The 16,728-nt window shown below is 34.0% G+C and overlaps 1 protein-coding gene across 1 annotated transcript; it reads left to right on the top strand.

The window, feature by feature from the left end:
- The first annotated feature begins 2,555 nt into the window (after window positions 1-2,555).
- LOC144975980 (pyruvate dehydrogenase E1 component subunit beta, mitochondrial-like) lies at window positions 2,556-16,240 on the top strand. The gene is made up of 11 exons (XM_078920227.1): window positions 2,556-2,813; window positions 2,911-2,979; window positions 3,753-3,860; window positions 5,334-5,396; window positions 5,841-5,876; window positions 6,471-6,578; window positions 7,089-7,266; window positions 8,774-8,884; window positions 10,051-10,142; window positions 11,008-11,149; window positions 12,261-16,240. The coding sequence occupies exons 1-11, from the start codon at window positions 2,784-2,786 to the stop codon at window positions 12,410-12,412; spliced, it is 1,089 nt and encodes a 362-aa protein (XP_078776353.1). The 5' UTR covers window positions 2,556-2,783; the 3' UTR covers window positions 12,413-16,240.
- Window positions 16,241-16,728: the final 488 nt, after the last annotated feature.

The raw sequence follows: 16,728 nt of genomic DNA, 5'->3' as shown, positions 1-16,728 counted from the left end.
ACAGACACAAAGGTGTTAACGATTAGGTCTCATTTTACACCTGAGTACAGTAAGAGGATGTAAGTAAAAAGCCTTTTCCGACGACTCAACTATGCGCCAAGCGAGGCTCGAATCCAGGACCTTCCGGTCCGAAAGCGTGTGTTATACAACTGGAGTTTTCGGTCAACCGTGGTCTTTGAAGTTACACAACATATCCCGCCTGTGATGCCTGTACATAAATCAAGGGCTGAGCTGTTTCATGTTGACAAGCGAGCTATCAAAAGAGCAATCGTTGATTGGTCAAAAACTCAGGATTTCATATAAGGACATACGTTCTTGAAAGCGATACCCACCTACCTGTCAGTGGACAGAACTGATATGATGAAATTAGGGCTCCATAAAATGTTATATCATGGTAGGCTCCACCCTCTATTTCTATTCTGGCGTAGATGTAGACGGCGATAGCATTTCCGATATCATAATGACTAGGTAGTGGGCAAAGGGTTAAAGCTTCCAAACAATCCCAATCGTCGTCTATCTCTAATGGGCCCCGTTAGAGCCCCGATGCGCAAACTCAGTAATATTACCAGTTAAAGTGAGAATCGAATTCAAACTAGCAGTATTGTGCTATAAGTGCCTTAATGATCAAGCACCATTGTATATTACTGAATTTTTAGAAACTTATAAGCCAACGAGGAGTCTACGTACTGCACTAGATTCTACAAAATTAATTGTTACAAATAAATATAAATATAAATTTTACGGCGGCAGATCGTTCAGTCACGTCGGACCTTCCATCTGGAACTCTCTTCCTAAAAGAATAAGAGAAGCTCAGTCCTTATCAATATTTAAATCAAAGTTAAAACTTAAATCTTTGTTAAAACACATCTTGATTAATGCATCTTTGTAATTTGACCCCAATATGAATGTTAATTTAGTTTATGTTATTATATCATTATTTTATCTTATTTCCGTATTTGACATAGCATGTGGATGTATTATAACATATCTTGTATTAATGACTTTATGTTTAGTTATTACTTTGTTGTATAATGATAATATTATGTTGATGTAGTTTGTATAATGTTTCATTTGTATAATAATGTCACTGTATTATTATTTCACAAAAATTCTTTTGAAGATAATTTTACTAAGAATAAGAAATAAAATACGACCTGAAATTGGGGAGATGCAATTTGGTTTTGTTGAGGACAAGGGTACCAGAAATGGAATATTCACATTATCAATGCTGATGGAAAGATGTATTGAAGTAAATAAAGATCTGTATATGTGTTTCATCGACTATTCAAAAGCCTTTGATAAAGTACAACACGAAAAACTATTCAAAATTCTATCATCCTTGGACATTGATGGTAAAGATTTAAGAATATTACGGAATTTGTACTGGGAACAAGAAGCAGCAATGCGTGTTGACAACGAACTAAGCAGTTTTACACCTATTAGAAGAGGAGTTAGGCAGGGGTGTGTTTTGTCTCCAGATTTATTCAACCTCTATAGTGAAATGATATTAAGAGATATCGAACATAAGAATGGGGTGTGTATTGGAGGAAAGAATGTAACAAATCTGAGGTATGCAGATGATACGGTTCTACTGGCAGAGTCTGAACATGAACTACAAGAATTACTGGATGTTGTAGTCAGGAGTAGTGAAAATATGGGACTGGAACTGAATATATCTAAAACAGAATGTATGACGGTATCTAAAAATAATAACCCACCAGCCTGTGTAATAACAAGCAGAGGACAAACAATACAACAAGTTGAATGTTTCAAATATTTAGGCTTCAATGTAACATCCAATGGAAAATCAGATTGTGAAATAAAGAAAAGAATAGGTATGGCGAAGAATGCATTCAACCAGCTGCATACAATTATGAAAAACAGGAATATTAGCAGGAAAACAAAAATCAAAGTCCTGGATTGCTATGTACTGTCTGTGCTGCTATATGGTTGTGAGAGCTGGACCATAAACAAGACCATGGTTAAAAGACTGGAGGCAGTGGAAATGTGGTTTTACAGAAGAATGATGAGGGTGTCATGGATGGAAAGGAAAAGAAATGAAGAAATTTTAGAAATGGCAAACAGAAAAAGATCACTGATAACAAAAATCATCAAACGCCAAATGGAATTTTTAGGACACATTATCCGCCACCCTGGTTTGGAAATACTCGCCTTGACTGGAAAGATGAATGGAAAAAGAATAAGAGGAAGACAAAGAATAACGTATTTGAAAGGGATAAGAACTTGGACAGATGAAGCTGAGAAAGGTGGCGCTGCTTTAATAGAATTGGCAAGAGATAGATCAGCTTGGCGGAAGATGACCTCCGACGTCTGCTTCAGATATGGAACTACATGAGATGAGATTATTGTTTCGCGCATTGAGCATCACCCAGTGATGAAAATGGGCGTTATAAATGTCATGTATTATTATTATTATTATTATGTGCACGCAAGAGAAGAAAAAGAACTAAAAAGGGAACTAAAATTAGATTATCGGAGTAAAACTCTTTCTTGGCAATAATGATCCAATATGGCAGTCGGTATAATGTGAAAGCATACACAGTTCACGTGGATACACACTTTTGTTGCCGCAAGTGATATCCAACTAAATGTCGTGTAATTAGCATATACACAACATTTTCAAGACATTGGTTTTATTTGCACGATATTTGTGTAACTAATTGTTGACTCCTATTCTTACAACAATATAAACATTTGTCCTTTCCCTTGGGCCTTTCGTTGACTCCTCTCAAACATCGTCCGCTGTACTGTGACTGTAAAAAATGGCAGCGCTTACTTCTCGCTTTCAATTTGTAAGTTTAGGTTTATTGGTAACAGATAGAGAAATATAATTTTTATTGCACTTATTAGATTGATTCTGATCGTATATTTTCAAAATCTCTTTCCCAGATGCAATCCAAAGTATGGGGATATCTTGTTCGCTCGATAAGCACAACTTCTCCCAGGGCCGCTACGAAGGTAAAGTAAGAATTTGAATAGGAAGAAAATTATTTGGTGATACTATTAAAACACAATTTAAGGGAAAGAGCCTCTTCGTGCTAACTAGATTCCAAAGAGTTTGAATGTACTTTCCTCTACCTTCTAGTCTAAGTCTGATTCCATTGGAAAAGTGAAGGAAGCGCTCTAGAACTTAGACTTCTTAGACGTCTAGAATGTCATTGAAATCAATATCTAGACCTCTAGGCACACTTTCATGTCAAAATGGCTTGAAGTTGAATGAGATTGAGATGTGTTATCTAGATAGTTTGAGAATGAAAGAAAAGGAGGGATATTTGAAACATTTTGTGTGACTTAGAATTGAGATTTTGAACTTTTCAACTTTTCCTTCAAGTCGAAACTTGACAAAATAGTGTTTTGTTTTGTTTTTGTTACCCCAATCCAATCCATGAAAATTTCCTCGTTCCCACCTCTCGGACTTGATCATTCGTTTACATCTTGAAATCTATCAGCTTATAATCTGTCAGATTACTTTAATGAGAATAGTTCCGTCCCCGTATTTTGCATTATATACAGTTAGTTAAATATATTTACAGTTAGTTAAAGTTAAATATATTACATTTATAAAGTTCCACGGATCTCTCTCTCTCTCTCTCTCTCTCTCTCTCTCTTTCTCTCTCTCTCTCTCTCTCTCTCTCTCTCTCTCTTTCTCTCTCTCTCTCTCTCTCTATCTCTCTCTCTATCTCTATCTCTACTATTAGGTAACTTCCATGTTTTAATATCTCTCATTGCAGCTTGCCGTTCGAGATGCTCTAAATTCTGCCATGGATGAAGAGATAGAGCGTGATGACTTGGTATTTTTAATGGGAGAAGAAGTAGCTCAATATGATGGTGCATACAAAGTAAGTGGATTTACAGAGGAATAGTCTGTTTAAAAAGCATTTTTGTGTGTTCTGTGGGTTTATTTCAACTGCCACCTGCCTGACTTGTTATGTTCGACATTTAGCTGGTTATAGCAGACATCAGTCAAGTATGACTGTCATTTTAAAAGATTTCCTGATTTTAAAAATGTTATCGATTGAATACATAAGGGACATGGACAAAACATATTCTGGCATAACAGTAATTTGAATGATGGACAGTAAGTGTAAGTTGATGATGAGAATTATCTTCTCGTCTCAAAGCAAAAGACACCTGTCCTTACATGTTGACACATGTTGAAATTCTCAAAACAATTTGTTGAATGAGATCATGCTTGTTTCACATATGCACCATCCCTTTTAAGTAATTTAAATGATGGTGTGGATATCATAAGTTACGTCTAATTTTCAACGACATAGACCCTCATAATAAATTCTATGGTTTTGATAAAAAGCAGGGAAAGGCTTTCAATTTTATTTTCGTTTTTGGTGTTTGGTGTGAGAATGTTTTCAGAAGTAGGTGATGTATATAATATCAAAATGTACAGTGTCCCCAAAAAACTAAATACACCTCACCTTGCTTTTAGCAGCTGATAACTTATTGTTAAGAAAATTAAGTGTACCCTTCTTTTTTGACTCTACTGTGACTGGTCATGTTTGCTTGAATTTGCTACAAGAGCCTGTCATACCAAAGGTTAGTGGACACCTTAAAGATGATTTTTATTTTTAGCAAGACGGAAATGTAAAATCTTTTCTTGATGAATTCTTGCAAAACAGGTTGTTGGACGAAATATTTTGTTGAATAAACCCTTTACGTTCACCAGTCATCTCACCTCTAAACTTCTTTAATAAGGGGATTCTTAAATGACAAATTCTACCCACTGTAACCTTCATCAATTGCTGAGTTAGAGCAAATTAATGTAGATTACAAATGAGTTCTATCATGGAATCATTACCAGTGGTGTCTGGACCAGAACGGGCATGTTTGAGAAAGGGCAGTGACAAAACAATAGAATGCTGTTTGTACATTCTTGCACTTGTTGAAAATTAAACAAATATTGATAATAATAAATACCTGGTTTAATTATTTGAAGTGAGTTTATATCATCGCTAGATATTTTTTTTGGTTATCTTTTTTTTTTTTTTTTTTAGATATATTTATTTATTCATGTTTTATTCATTGATGAAAAAAAAAGCAAAATTACATTCCAGTGATGACAATGATTAATATTACTGAGTCTGTTGTGTTAACAAATTATGTTGTTAATTGGATATCTGAATGAATAATAAGACACATTATTATTATTATTATTATTATTATTATTATTATTATTATTATTATTATTATTATTATTATTATTATTATTATTATTATTATTATTATTATTGTTATTATTTATATATTTTTTTATGGCAAGGTAACATTAAGAGACTTTTTAAATCTGTCAAAAACAGGTGACTCGTGGCTTGTGGCGGAAATGGGGAGATAAGAGAATTATAGATACACCAATCACAGAGGTTTGTTTCCACTTTATTTTTTATTACCAGAAATCTTTATTTTGCTGTCACAGACAGAATTACAGCTTCCATTATCATTCATTTTTAATCAGAATTTCAAACTACCTACGATGTTTTATTATTTTTGGAAGTAAGCAATAGAAGAAATTTGGTTTGATTCAATTTTTTCCTCTATAAATCTTGTCGTTTTGGATATCTCTGACTTTACTTGGTTGCAGGTTAAAAATATCTTTTAACAATGGGGCAGGTGTCTTAAAATCTTTTTCTTTTCTATTTTTTTTTTTTTTTAAATTTTCGGTCCATGAGTTTTACCCAATGTTTTTTATTAAGAGATAATTAAAGACTTGCTAGGTGTCTCATACAGGATGGCAGTTTTCGATATCTTGAGATAATAATTTGTAGTCTCCTAATATTCATTTTTATGTTTAATCTTCCTGTCAACAGATGGGATTTGCTGGCATTGCAACGGGTGCAGCCATGGTGAGTTTATGATGAGTTGGATATTTATACTGGTGTAACTTTTTTGATCTCTAGTTTACAAGACGTTGAATAAGCTAAAAGAGGTATTGTGATGTTATTATGTGTGTTTTGTCAAGATGTATTTTGCATAAATGTGTCTTATAAGATTGAAATTATATTTCAGTCTTTTAAAGTCAGCAATTTAAAGTAAATAACTTGACATTCGTAATCTTCGTAAAAAAAAGCCTTTTTGTCTTTTATTTTTTTAATGGTTTGTTGTACCTCAATTTTTTTTTTCCTTTTACCCATCTACTGAGCAGTAAATGGCGAGATCGTCTTATTCTATATCTGATGGGAACTACTTTTTATAGGCTGATAGGTCATTGTTCTACCCAAAAGGGTTTGAATCAATTGTTCCTGTCCATTTCATTCTAGAGAAACGGGGAGAAAGTTTAGCTCCATTGTCCCTAAAATTGATTATTATACTATCCAATGATTGGCTTTTCCAAAAGTAAGTTGCATTTCTGATTAATATGTCCGAAAGTCTGATTTTAGGGCAAGCTGTTATTATTATTTTTTTTTTGATACTTATGTTTATCATTTAAATCTATCCAGGCAGGTCTCAAGCCTATCTGTGAGTTTATGACCTTTAACTTTGCAATGCAAGCCATTGACCAAATCATCAATTCAGCTGCTAAAACATTTTACATGTCAGCTGGAACAGTAAGTAGTGCATTTTATTAAGTTGATATATAGTGACATTTTCTCCTATTTTCTTCCTAAACATTATGACCTTTGTCGACATCATTTACTTTAAAAAAAATAATTGTCATTTTTTTTCTTTGTTATGATTTTTTTCCCCATTTTTATCAATGACTATCCAATCTAGAAGAACCATTTTTGTTTGTTTTTGATTTAAGATCAGTTGTATTTATAATTTTTTTCAACTTATTAATGTTTCTTTCAAAGTAATAGATTATAAATATTTATCATGTGATAACAATTAGCAATTAAGTAAATATACCTCAAAATGAGGGAGAGAGAGAGGATGCATTTGTGTGTTTGTATATGTGCTTGCTTTGTAATGCGCTGCTGAGCACTTTACAGTGGATAGTAAAGCCATATATAAATAAATAATAATTATTTTTATTATTACACTCCATTACTTTCCCACTGTGATTCTGTTTGACCTGAAGTGTCTTCCCGACCTGTTATTCCTCCTGTTTTTGACAGGTACCTGTGCCTATTGTGTTTCGAGGACCCAATGGAGCTGCAGCTGGTGTAGGTGCTCAGCACTCTCAGTGCTTTGCTTCTTGGTACAGTCAGTGTCCTGGTCTCAAAGTCCTCTCTCCTTATTCTTCAGAGGATTGCAGAGGTCTGCTGAAGGCAGCAATTAGAGACCCTAACCCAGGTAAGAGTGGTTATGGATAGTACAAATATGACGTCACTCAGGTCTTTGTTATTGTTTTTCGCCACCCATGTTTATGAATAGTTCTCACTAAACTGTGTTAACCAGACTATAAACGTTCAATGTTACACATAGTTTTATGTGTTAGTCCATTATATTTCCGGATCTCAATGTTGTGAGTTTCTTAGCTAAGCGCACACTCTCTATATTCTATGTAAATGATTTTATATCATTATTATTAAGCATGAAGCAAGACCAAAGTCTATCAGTAGTTCCATCTTCTTAATGCAGTCAGTAAATTCAATGTACAGTCATTAAGAAGTTTATAATAATTAAAATTCCAAGACAATGGCATTTTAAAAAGTCCGTCTATGTTGACCATTAGCAAAGGAAGTTAAGAATTTAACGAACCGCATCCAATATTTCATAAAATGCAGGGATTGGGAAGGATGGAGAGGAAAGAGTGGATAGTTTGCAATTTGTGATTGGAGCCCTACTTCTGTTTTGTTTTTCTTCTTTTTTTTTTTCTTTTTCCTCCCTTGTTCAGCAAGATAATTACCATCGCCTCACCTCCATTATTTTTTCCCTCTTTTTTTAAACATTGAAATGAGGTCCCTTTTCAGTACTTTTTTCTAAAAAAAAATATTTTTTTTCTTTCGTATTTTGGTCTTTATCTGAATGTTTAGCAAATTTTATGTTGATTAAGATGTTTTGATTTTGTATACATATTGAATTTTGTTTTCATGAGTATCTGTGATATCAATAAATTCATGATCACTGTGCTTTGACTAGATTTAGAAATGGTAGTTTGCTTTCAGTACACGATAAAATGAAATGAAGTCCATGTCTGAAACATGTCCTGGGGGAGGGGGGTGGTGTCTCCTTTTTAGCAAGGGTATATCTTGGATCAATGATGCAATATGGTAGGGTGACCAGTTCTATTCTAGCTCAGCTTTACTTTCACCAGGCCGAACGAGACCCAGCTACCTATTTACTGCTGGGTGAAATTTTGGTGGTGAAAAGCTTTCCCTACCTGGGATAAGCAAATTTCATAAAATTTAGAGTGGGAGTGTGCTAGATCACCAGGGCCGAGCTATATATTTATATGCATTAATTTTAAAAAATATATTTACTTGGTATGAAGCTTATTGTAAATAATAATAATAATAATTATGATAATAATAATAATTACAATAATGATACTTATCTTTATTGTCCAATTGTTTGGTTACAGCTCTGTATATAAAATTCTTTTAAAAAGGAACACATACACAGCAAACACATGCATTTTGTCTCCTTTTAGCAAGGCAATATCCTTGACCATTGATACAATATGGTAGGGTGACCAATTCTATTCTAGGTCTCTCTCTCTCTCTCTCTCTCTCTCTCTCTCTCTCTCTCTCTCTCTCTCCTCTCTCTCTCTCTCTCTCTCTCTCTCTCTCTCTCTCTCTCTCTCTCTTTCTTTTCTGTATCTTCTATTTAAATAAATATTGTCTTTCATTCCTGCCAGTTGTATTCTTGGAGAATGAGCTGATGTATGGCACAAGCTTTGATGTTTCAGATGAGGCGATGAGTAAAGATTTTGTTGTACCTATAGGTCTATCAAAAATTGAGAGGGAAGGTGAGTGCAATGAATTGTTGTGATCGGGCATGTGGGTAGATATGCAATTTGAAATACAGAGATAACTTTTTTTCCCCGGAAATTTTCAGAAACACCTGATTTGATTCCAAATCTGACCTGGGAATTTTTCACTCATATTTCCAAGTCAGCTCTCCAGTATGGCTGTATGCATTTCTGTTGAAGTAAGTTAACTCTTTCAGCGCCATTGGCTGCACTGTGCAGCCACGGCACTATCTGTTTTACTGGCCAATGGGTACACATTGCGGCCTTGAAAGGCAAAAATAATAATCTACTTTCTACAAAAGTACTATAAATTGAACCAATGATACCATTTCGTTCATCAGAACATTCAATTGGCCCTAGAGGGTATTTTAATTGAGATTTTGCACTGAATTCGAATGTCGCTTTGTCTTAGCTTGTCATTCTCATGTTGCCTCAATCAGGTGCCAGCCAAAGCGCTTAGAGTCTGGTGTCTCGGAGTTTTAGCGCTATATAAATTTTCAGCATTATTAATATAGCCTCAGCGCTAAAAGAGTTAAAATCTTAGTAATTTTTATTACCTTTCGATCACATGCGTTTACTTTTCTCTCCCTATTTATTGGTTGTGAAAAAATTCATGAAATTTCACAAAGCTGGTTTGCCATCTCTAAAAATTGTTCCAGCTCTCCTTGTTGTATTTTCATTGACACAAAGATATCTTACAATTACATTCCTTGGTTTAGTATGTATTATCAATAGAGTTTCTTTTCAGACCATAACTAAGGATGATCTCTCCATGTCAGGATCACCCTTCGAGAATGAAATTGAAAGTTACTGAAAAGAAGATTAGATGGTCTTCAGGGTTTTTAAGCTCTTTTGATCCAGTGTTTATTCTGGTTTCTGTGAGTGTGAAATGGATAGAAACAATTGCTTACTACCATTTGGACAGTAAGACACACAATGAAACTTAAAAATCTTGCACTTGCTAACATGCAACCTTATTGCAAACAAGGGTATACTGTGGGTCCTACCCAAGATAAAAGAGTAAATCAAGACCATGCAAAAACTCCCTAAACTTTCATAATCAAGCCCTTATTTTTTTTTACAACAGTTGATGTCATCATCGTCTTCATGATTTTTAACACTATCATTCTGCTCACTCTGTAATTCTTCATGTCTTTTCCAAGGTTCACATATCACTTTGGTGGCCCACTCCAAACCGGTAGGGTTGTGCCTGGAGGCTGCTGAGGAGTTGGCAGGACAGGGGATTGAATGTGAGGTAAATTTATGACATTAATTGTGCTCATGTATCAAATTACTTGGCACAGCTATTTGGTATTTGCTTTGTACCCAAAAACTTTTTGATAAAAGTGTAGTGTTCGAGTTCCGCGATGTGTGGCCTGGAGCAAGTCACATCATCCTAGCTCACTTTGCAGGGCTGCACTGTGACTAATTCTTGGTTTATCCAGTCTCTGATCTTCCCTTAGAATAGTAGATCCTAAAGACAACTTTCCCCTTGGTGTTTAATTAAGGAAATTTTATCTTTTTACATCATTACCTTGGTTTGCATTCATATTTATAACTGCTTTACTTTATGATCAGGAAATAGATTATTTTACTTGAAATGGATTGATCTTTTTCAATTTTTCAATTTATTATTTAAATTTATTTTTTTCTTTGTTACTCGTAGCTGAAAATCTAAAACAAAGCAATTTTTATTTGCGGAGAAATGAAAAACTATTACGAACAGGAACTCATCTATTTTAATTATTATGCTGTTGTATTGTGGAACTTAACATAGATTAAGACGAATCTTTTGAGTCATCATTGATCAAAATCAATCTGGTAATAGTAATAAAGTCTTTAGGTGCGCGCAAATGATTCTGGCAATAGGGTGGGCAGTTAGCTATTCCCAACGTCAAATGTCTGATCATAATGTTATAGCGAACTGTGTTTGTTGGCAAAAATTTAACATGGGCTATGAGGAACAATTTTGACCCCCAACCCTATTTTTTTTTCTTCAAAGAATGGATTTCTTATTGTAACTAATGTCTAGGTCTTTGAAATATAACTTCAAGCCCTATGAATTTATCATTATAATAAATGAATGATTCATTTCTTTGTTTTAAATCCTTAACATGCAGGTTATTAATTTGCGCAGTCTTCGACCTATGGATGACGCAACAGTCATCAAGTCTGTGATGAAGACAAATCACCTGGTGACAGTGGAAGGTGGATGGCATCACTGTGGAATCGGCTCTGAGATAATTGCCCGCATTATGGAGAGTGAGTTGTTCTTTTCTTTTGTATTGATTCATTTAATTAAACCCCATGCCCCATCTCGCAGTTGACCACCTGGGTGGGGTCTTCTGTCCACCCATAATGGGCAGGAGGTCACTTGCTGTGTCTTCTATCCCCCTATATATGTTTTCCAACTTGCTTTCCTTGTCTTGGGGTGAGATTACTAAGTTTAGTCTTGAATCCTTGGCTGAGAGGGAAACAGTCAAATGAAAAGTTATGGTTTTGGGAGATTATGTTTTTTTTCCCTTGTAAATCAACTCTCTATTGTGTAATGTCACATTTTTTTTTGTTTTAAATGTATCCTGTATAATGGTTTGTAAAAATTTGAGTGTATTCCTGATAGTGGGATCTTGTGCTTATGTCTGGATGAGACTTTTTGGTGATCTCAAACTTAAGTACACTGATGGTGTGCTCTTGGAATCCACATCTATTTCCTGTTTGTATTGGCATGACACAATTTATCCAAGTTGACGTTAAGAAAAAACATTTAATAAAAGTAGTAGTAGTCTTTCAGAGCCATGGGGACCCATTGAGCTGGAGATTATCCCATTTTCAATATCACTAAACAGACAATCGCAAATGCTTGCTATCCTTCCGTTAGGATGCTGGTCTATCGCAAAGTACTTTCCATCAGATGTTACCCAATCAGTGCTGAGTGGATAGAGCAAAACGTCCAATGAAACATATGTACGAGTATAATTTGTTTACTTTGAATTTTTTTTTTACACGAGATCTTTCACTGCGTCAAAATCTGTTCGAATTGTCTGCACAAAAAATTGTGGAGGCGAGATGGCTGAGTGGGTGGGGTATTGTACCCGAATACTGGGGTAAAAGTCCTGCTTTCAGTCTCCAGTGTGTCATTTCTTTCCTCGCACAAAAAATTTGACCCTATTGCTCTCTTCAAGACCCTGCACTGGTGCTGACTCCTGGATTATCTCAGTCATAGATTTCTGAGGACAACATTCCTTTGGAAATTAATAAACGAAATTAATTAATTAGTGAATGAATGAATTTAATTATTTTATATGCCCATTATTTCCTACTTGAAAGTTCAGATAATCACATAAGGAAATTATTTGAATATATCATTTTTCAGGTTCTGCTTTCAATTACTTGGATGCCCCAGTACTGAGGGTGTGCGGTGCTGATGTCCCCATGCCTTATGCCAAGAGTTTAGAAGATTTAGCTTTACCACAGAAGTTTAATGTTGTGAATGCTGTTAAAAAGTCTCTCAATTTACAGCAGTAGGAAAAGGGTGTTATTTATTATCATTTTTGATATTTGGTCTCATCTGTCATTATATTACGAATATCAAAATTTGTGTCAAAGCGGACCCAGCAATAAGTTATGAATGAGATTGTAAATAATGTGTTATTGTAAACAACGACTTTGATTTTCATGACAGAAAGTACAAATGTTATGATTTGAAAAAAAGATTTTGTTATTTTTGATGAATGAAATTGTTAAATATTACAGCAACTCTTTTCTTATCAGCTTAACTAGAATAGATTTTATATTAATTTTAATTTGCTGATAGATAATTCTTTAGTTTTGCTTATCTATCATTATTATCATTTTTTAAACTAGATTTTATTAACTGGTGGTTTTGTTGAAGTGTTGATTGAAAAATCGGAGGATGATTCTCTGTTATGATGTTGCAAACATTAGAAAATAGTCAATCTTTCTGTATTTTGAAGATTTTTTTTTTCATTATTGTATGAATCATTGACAAACTTAGTTATATATATTTTGATTAGTAATTGTAGAGAAGTAGCATGCTGATTGCATGATGAAACTTTGTGAAAACGACACATTGAAAATAAATATTTTGAATCCAATCATATGGAAAATGTCCTCTTTTATTTTATTTCTAAAGATGAATCATCTATATTGGCAACAAATGCTTTGAATTGCATATTATTCTCTGCCCACACCATATCATATAGCAATTTTTTTGTTTTTTTTTGAGAAATGGTGCGCACTTTTTTGTGTGAGTGATCATCAGTTGTTGGATTCTTATAAATTTACGGGAAATGGGGCTATGCCTTCCTATGAATAACTTCTGTCAACTTTGAATTGAAAAGTGTGTTTTATCAGTTGTGGGTTGTGTCTGAAGACAGTCAAGTTAGTTTCATTTAATTGTCCATGATTGTCTCCCATGTTAGTCTTGTAAAGGTTGGTTATTCAGTGAGCATTTTGTCAGTGAAACATATCATAGATAATGTTTATGGCCTGCACAATGGACTACCGAGTAACCTTTTTAATGTTAACTGAGTTGATTTCCCAATGGTTATCATGGAAGAAATAGTGATTAGATTACTTTTTGATTTTATATTTCGAATATATACTTGTTAATTATTATTTTTTTTTTTTTTTTTATGTTAAGGGTAATTCTATATTATAATACTATTAGCCATATAGATTTAATGTATACCATAGATGGGGAACATACCTCTCCCCCTTTATGGAATAGGACCTAATAAAAAAAAAGTTATTTATTATTTCAGAACAATAGGAGGCAAGCTGTGATTTAAAAAAAAAGTATATAACAATGCGTTTTATCTGAAATGTGCTATTAGTTTTGAATATTTGGGAATTCTATTGCAGCTGACTACCATTTTGTTATGTCACTGTAAAATGATCTTTTGACTATAAATCTATTTTACATCAGACATGTATGATGAGTTACAACTATATAAAGTGCATATATACAAATAATACTAACTGCTCCAGAATAGGTTTGTGATTTTATATTAAATGACCAATTTTGTTCATAGATATTTACAAGTTCTGTTTTTAAATAATATCGTTTTACTTATCTAAAAGTGTGATGGAGTGTGATGGTTCTTTTTGCAAATCGTTCAATTTCAGGAATATGAAGTTTTCTAATTTTAGGCCAAGATCACTCTTCAACCAAACTAAATGTCCAATGAAAACGGTTCATTTTTACATGTGACAAAACTGTTCATATCCATTGGACTACTACTGTATCGTCAATGGTTTTTAAAATCTCTGATGTAGTCGGGTTTTCCTGAGTTTGAATGGTAGGTGTTGATGGCCATCGATATAAAATGTTATTGGTCTATGAGTATGACTGAGATTTAGATTCATAATACAATAACTTCATTCTTGAGCAAAATATTTGGTTGACTATTATAAAATATCATTTGTGAAGCACAAACACTTTGTTATGAATGCCTGGTTTAAAATTACCTGTGTAAGTTATATAGGAATGTATAAAATAAATTGTTTTTGCTCAAACTGAGATTACCGCTCTTTAATTTATCAATAGCAGAATGGTTTTAAAAGACTTATTTATGCTCTCATTTATCTCAACGAGAGAAAGTGGAAATCAGCTTATCAGTGGGTGTTATAAATAATTGTGACTCATGACCTGGAACTGGTTTTATGTTGGTTTGATTTAGGAGCTGGGAAATTAATTGATAGCCAAAAATATAAGACTTGGATAAATTTATTTATTTTATTGAAGAGGTGTGAATGCAGTCTTTTAAAAAGCTTATCGCTAAGATTTCGTATTTCTGATCAGTTAAACTTTACTTTCATCTACTTCCTGGGTGGGGTCTTTGACCTCCCATGCTGCATCTTCTATCCTCTGTCTTTATCTTGGAATAAGATTACTTGGTTTTGTCCTGGCCCTTGCTGAAGTCCTTAGCAGAGAGGGAAAGAGTCAAATGTTTATTATTAGTTTTAGAGATGATTTTTAAAACTTGTAAATCACCTCTCTTATGTATTGTTAGTTATGTATTCTATTTTGGATATATTTTGTAAACATTTGAGTGTATTTTGGGTGGGGTTCCCGACCTCCCATAGTGGACAGGGAGGTACTTGCTGTGTCTTCTATCCCCCTGTATCTGTTTTCCAACTGTCTTAGTCTTGGAATGAGATTACTTAGTTTTGTATTTACCCTGGCCGGGTCTTTGGGAGAGAAACAGTCGAATGTTTAGTGAAAGTTTTGGGAGATGATATTTTTTTCCTTGTAAATCATCTCTCTGTTATGTACTGTTATTATTTATTTTAAACATATGATTTGTAAACATTTGAGTGTATTCCTCTTAGTGGGATCTTGTGCTGGTATCTGGGTGAGACTTTTAGGTGATCTCAAACTAAGTACATTGATAGTGTGCTCTTGGAATCTACATCTGTTCCCTATTTGAACCATTCCCCTTTAACTTAGTTTTTCCTCGAATCCTTTTAATTGTACATCTAGAATGTTTTTGCTATCCAATTTTCTTCATTTTTACTGGCGCTGATATGACCTGAATGTGTTGCAAGCGCCGTAAAACCCTTAAAAACAAACAAACAAATTTGAGTGTATTCCTCGTGGTGGAATCCTATATTGGTGTCTGGATGATCTCATACTAAGTACTTTGATGGTATGCGCTTTGAATCTACATCTGTTCCCTATATGAACTATTTCCCTTTGTCTTACTTTTTATCATGTCCCTTTAATTGTAATCCTAGAATCTTTTCACTTTCCCATTTTCTTCCTTTTTACTGGTGCTGCAATGACCTAAATGTGATGCAAGTGCCGTAAAACCCTCAAAAACAAACAAATTCATCTAGTTCATGCCAACATGACACCATATTGAAGGCTGGGTCACGTTTATTTTTTTGTTGTCTTTATGTGCCATGAGTTTTGCAAACATTAAATCATTTGGAACCCTAGTTTTTCATCTTCAGCATGTCATGAAATGAATATTATAATTGTTGAGTTTCTCTCTTGAATTTAAATACTCGCATATATAAGATATTTAAAGGATTTATATAGGGTCTAGTTTATTCCTTTCAATGAAATCTTTGTTTGTAAAACCAGAATGGGACGTCATGATTAATAACTGCTTGTTTTGAATTTTCCTCTCATTGAAATGTCTTGTAGATATGTCAAGGGTTTTATCCCTAAGTAGTATTTCTATTTTTGATTGCTGAGATTAATTTTATTTGGCATTTTGAAAGATGGTTGAATTTGTCGTTTATGTAGTGTGAATCTGGTCTATGATCTCTCTATCTATAATGCTTCCTTTCCCAATCGTATAAGAATAAATGTATTGAAAATTATAAGTTTCCCTTTAATGTCAATATTATTTAGAAGTAAAAATAGAGTGAGGATAATATATAGCAAGTGTCGTAGACAGAGACTAGATTCGAGTGTCAACTTGGTTAAATCTTAATCCACACATGCTTGTGCCATTAGAACCTCACCAGTCCCTCGAGCTGGGTGGGATTCCTACCTCCCATAGTGGGCAGGGAGGTACTTGCTGTGTCTTCTATCCCCTCTTATCTGTTTTCCAATTGCCTTCTCTGTCTTGGCGTGAGATTGCTTGGTTTTGTCCTGACCTTGGTCGGAGTCCTTGGCTGAGAGGGAAACAGTCGAATGTATAGTTATTGCTTTGGGAGACGATATTTTTTTTCCTTGGAAATCATCTCTGTTATGTACTGTATTATGTTTTATTTACATATTATATTTGATTTGTTAACATTTGAGTGTATTCCTCTTAGTGGGACCTGTGCTTGTGTCTGGATGAGACTTTTAGGTGATCTCAAAC

This window comes from Berghia stephanieae, chromosome 6, assembly GCF_034508935.2.
Source record: "Berghia stephanieae isolate SIO BIC M18660-M18661 chromosome 6, UCSD_Bste_1.3, whole genome shotgun sequence".
NCBI classification, from domain to species: domain Eukaryota; kingdom Metazoa; phylum Mollusca; class Gastropoda; order Nudibranchia; family Aeolidiidae; genus Berghia; species Berghia stephanieae.
The sequence above is the reverse complement of the archived record's forward strand: the minus strand, read 5'-3'. Positions and strand labels throughout refer to the sequence as shown.

Bases quoted from the DNA above. Each gene is read 5' to 3' on its own strand.
- LOC144975980 (XM_078920227.1), top strand. From the start codon at position 2,784: ATGGCAGCGCTTACTTCTCGCTTTCAATTT. The intron at 2,814-2,910 runs GTAAGTTTAGGT...TCTCTTTCCCAG, and splicing joins TTACTTCTCGCTTTCAATTT to ATGCAATCCAAAGTATGGGG. The intron at 8,885-10,050 runs GTGAGTGCAATG...GTCTTTTCCAAG, and splicing joins ATCAAAAATTGAGAGGGAAG to GTTCACATATCACTTTGGTG.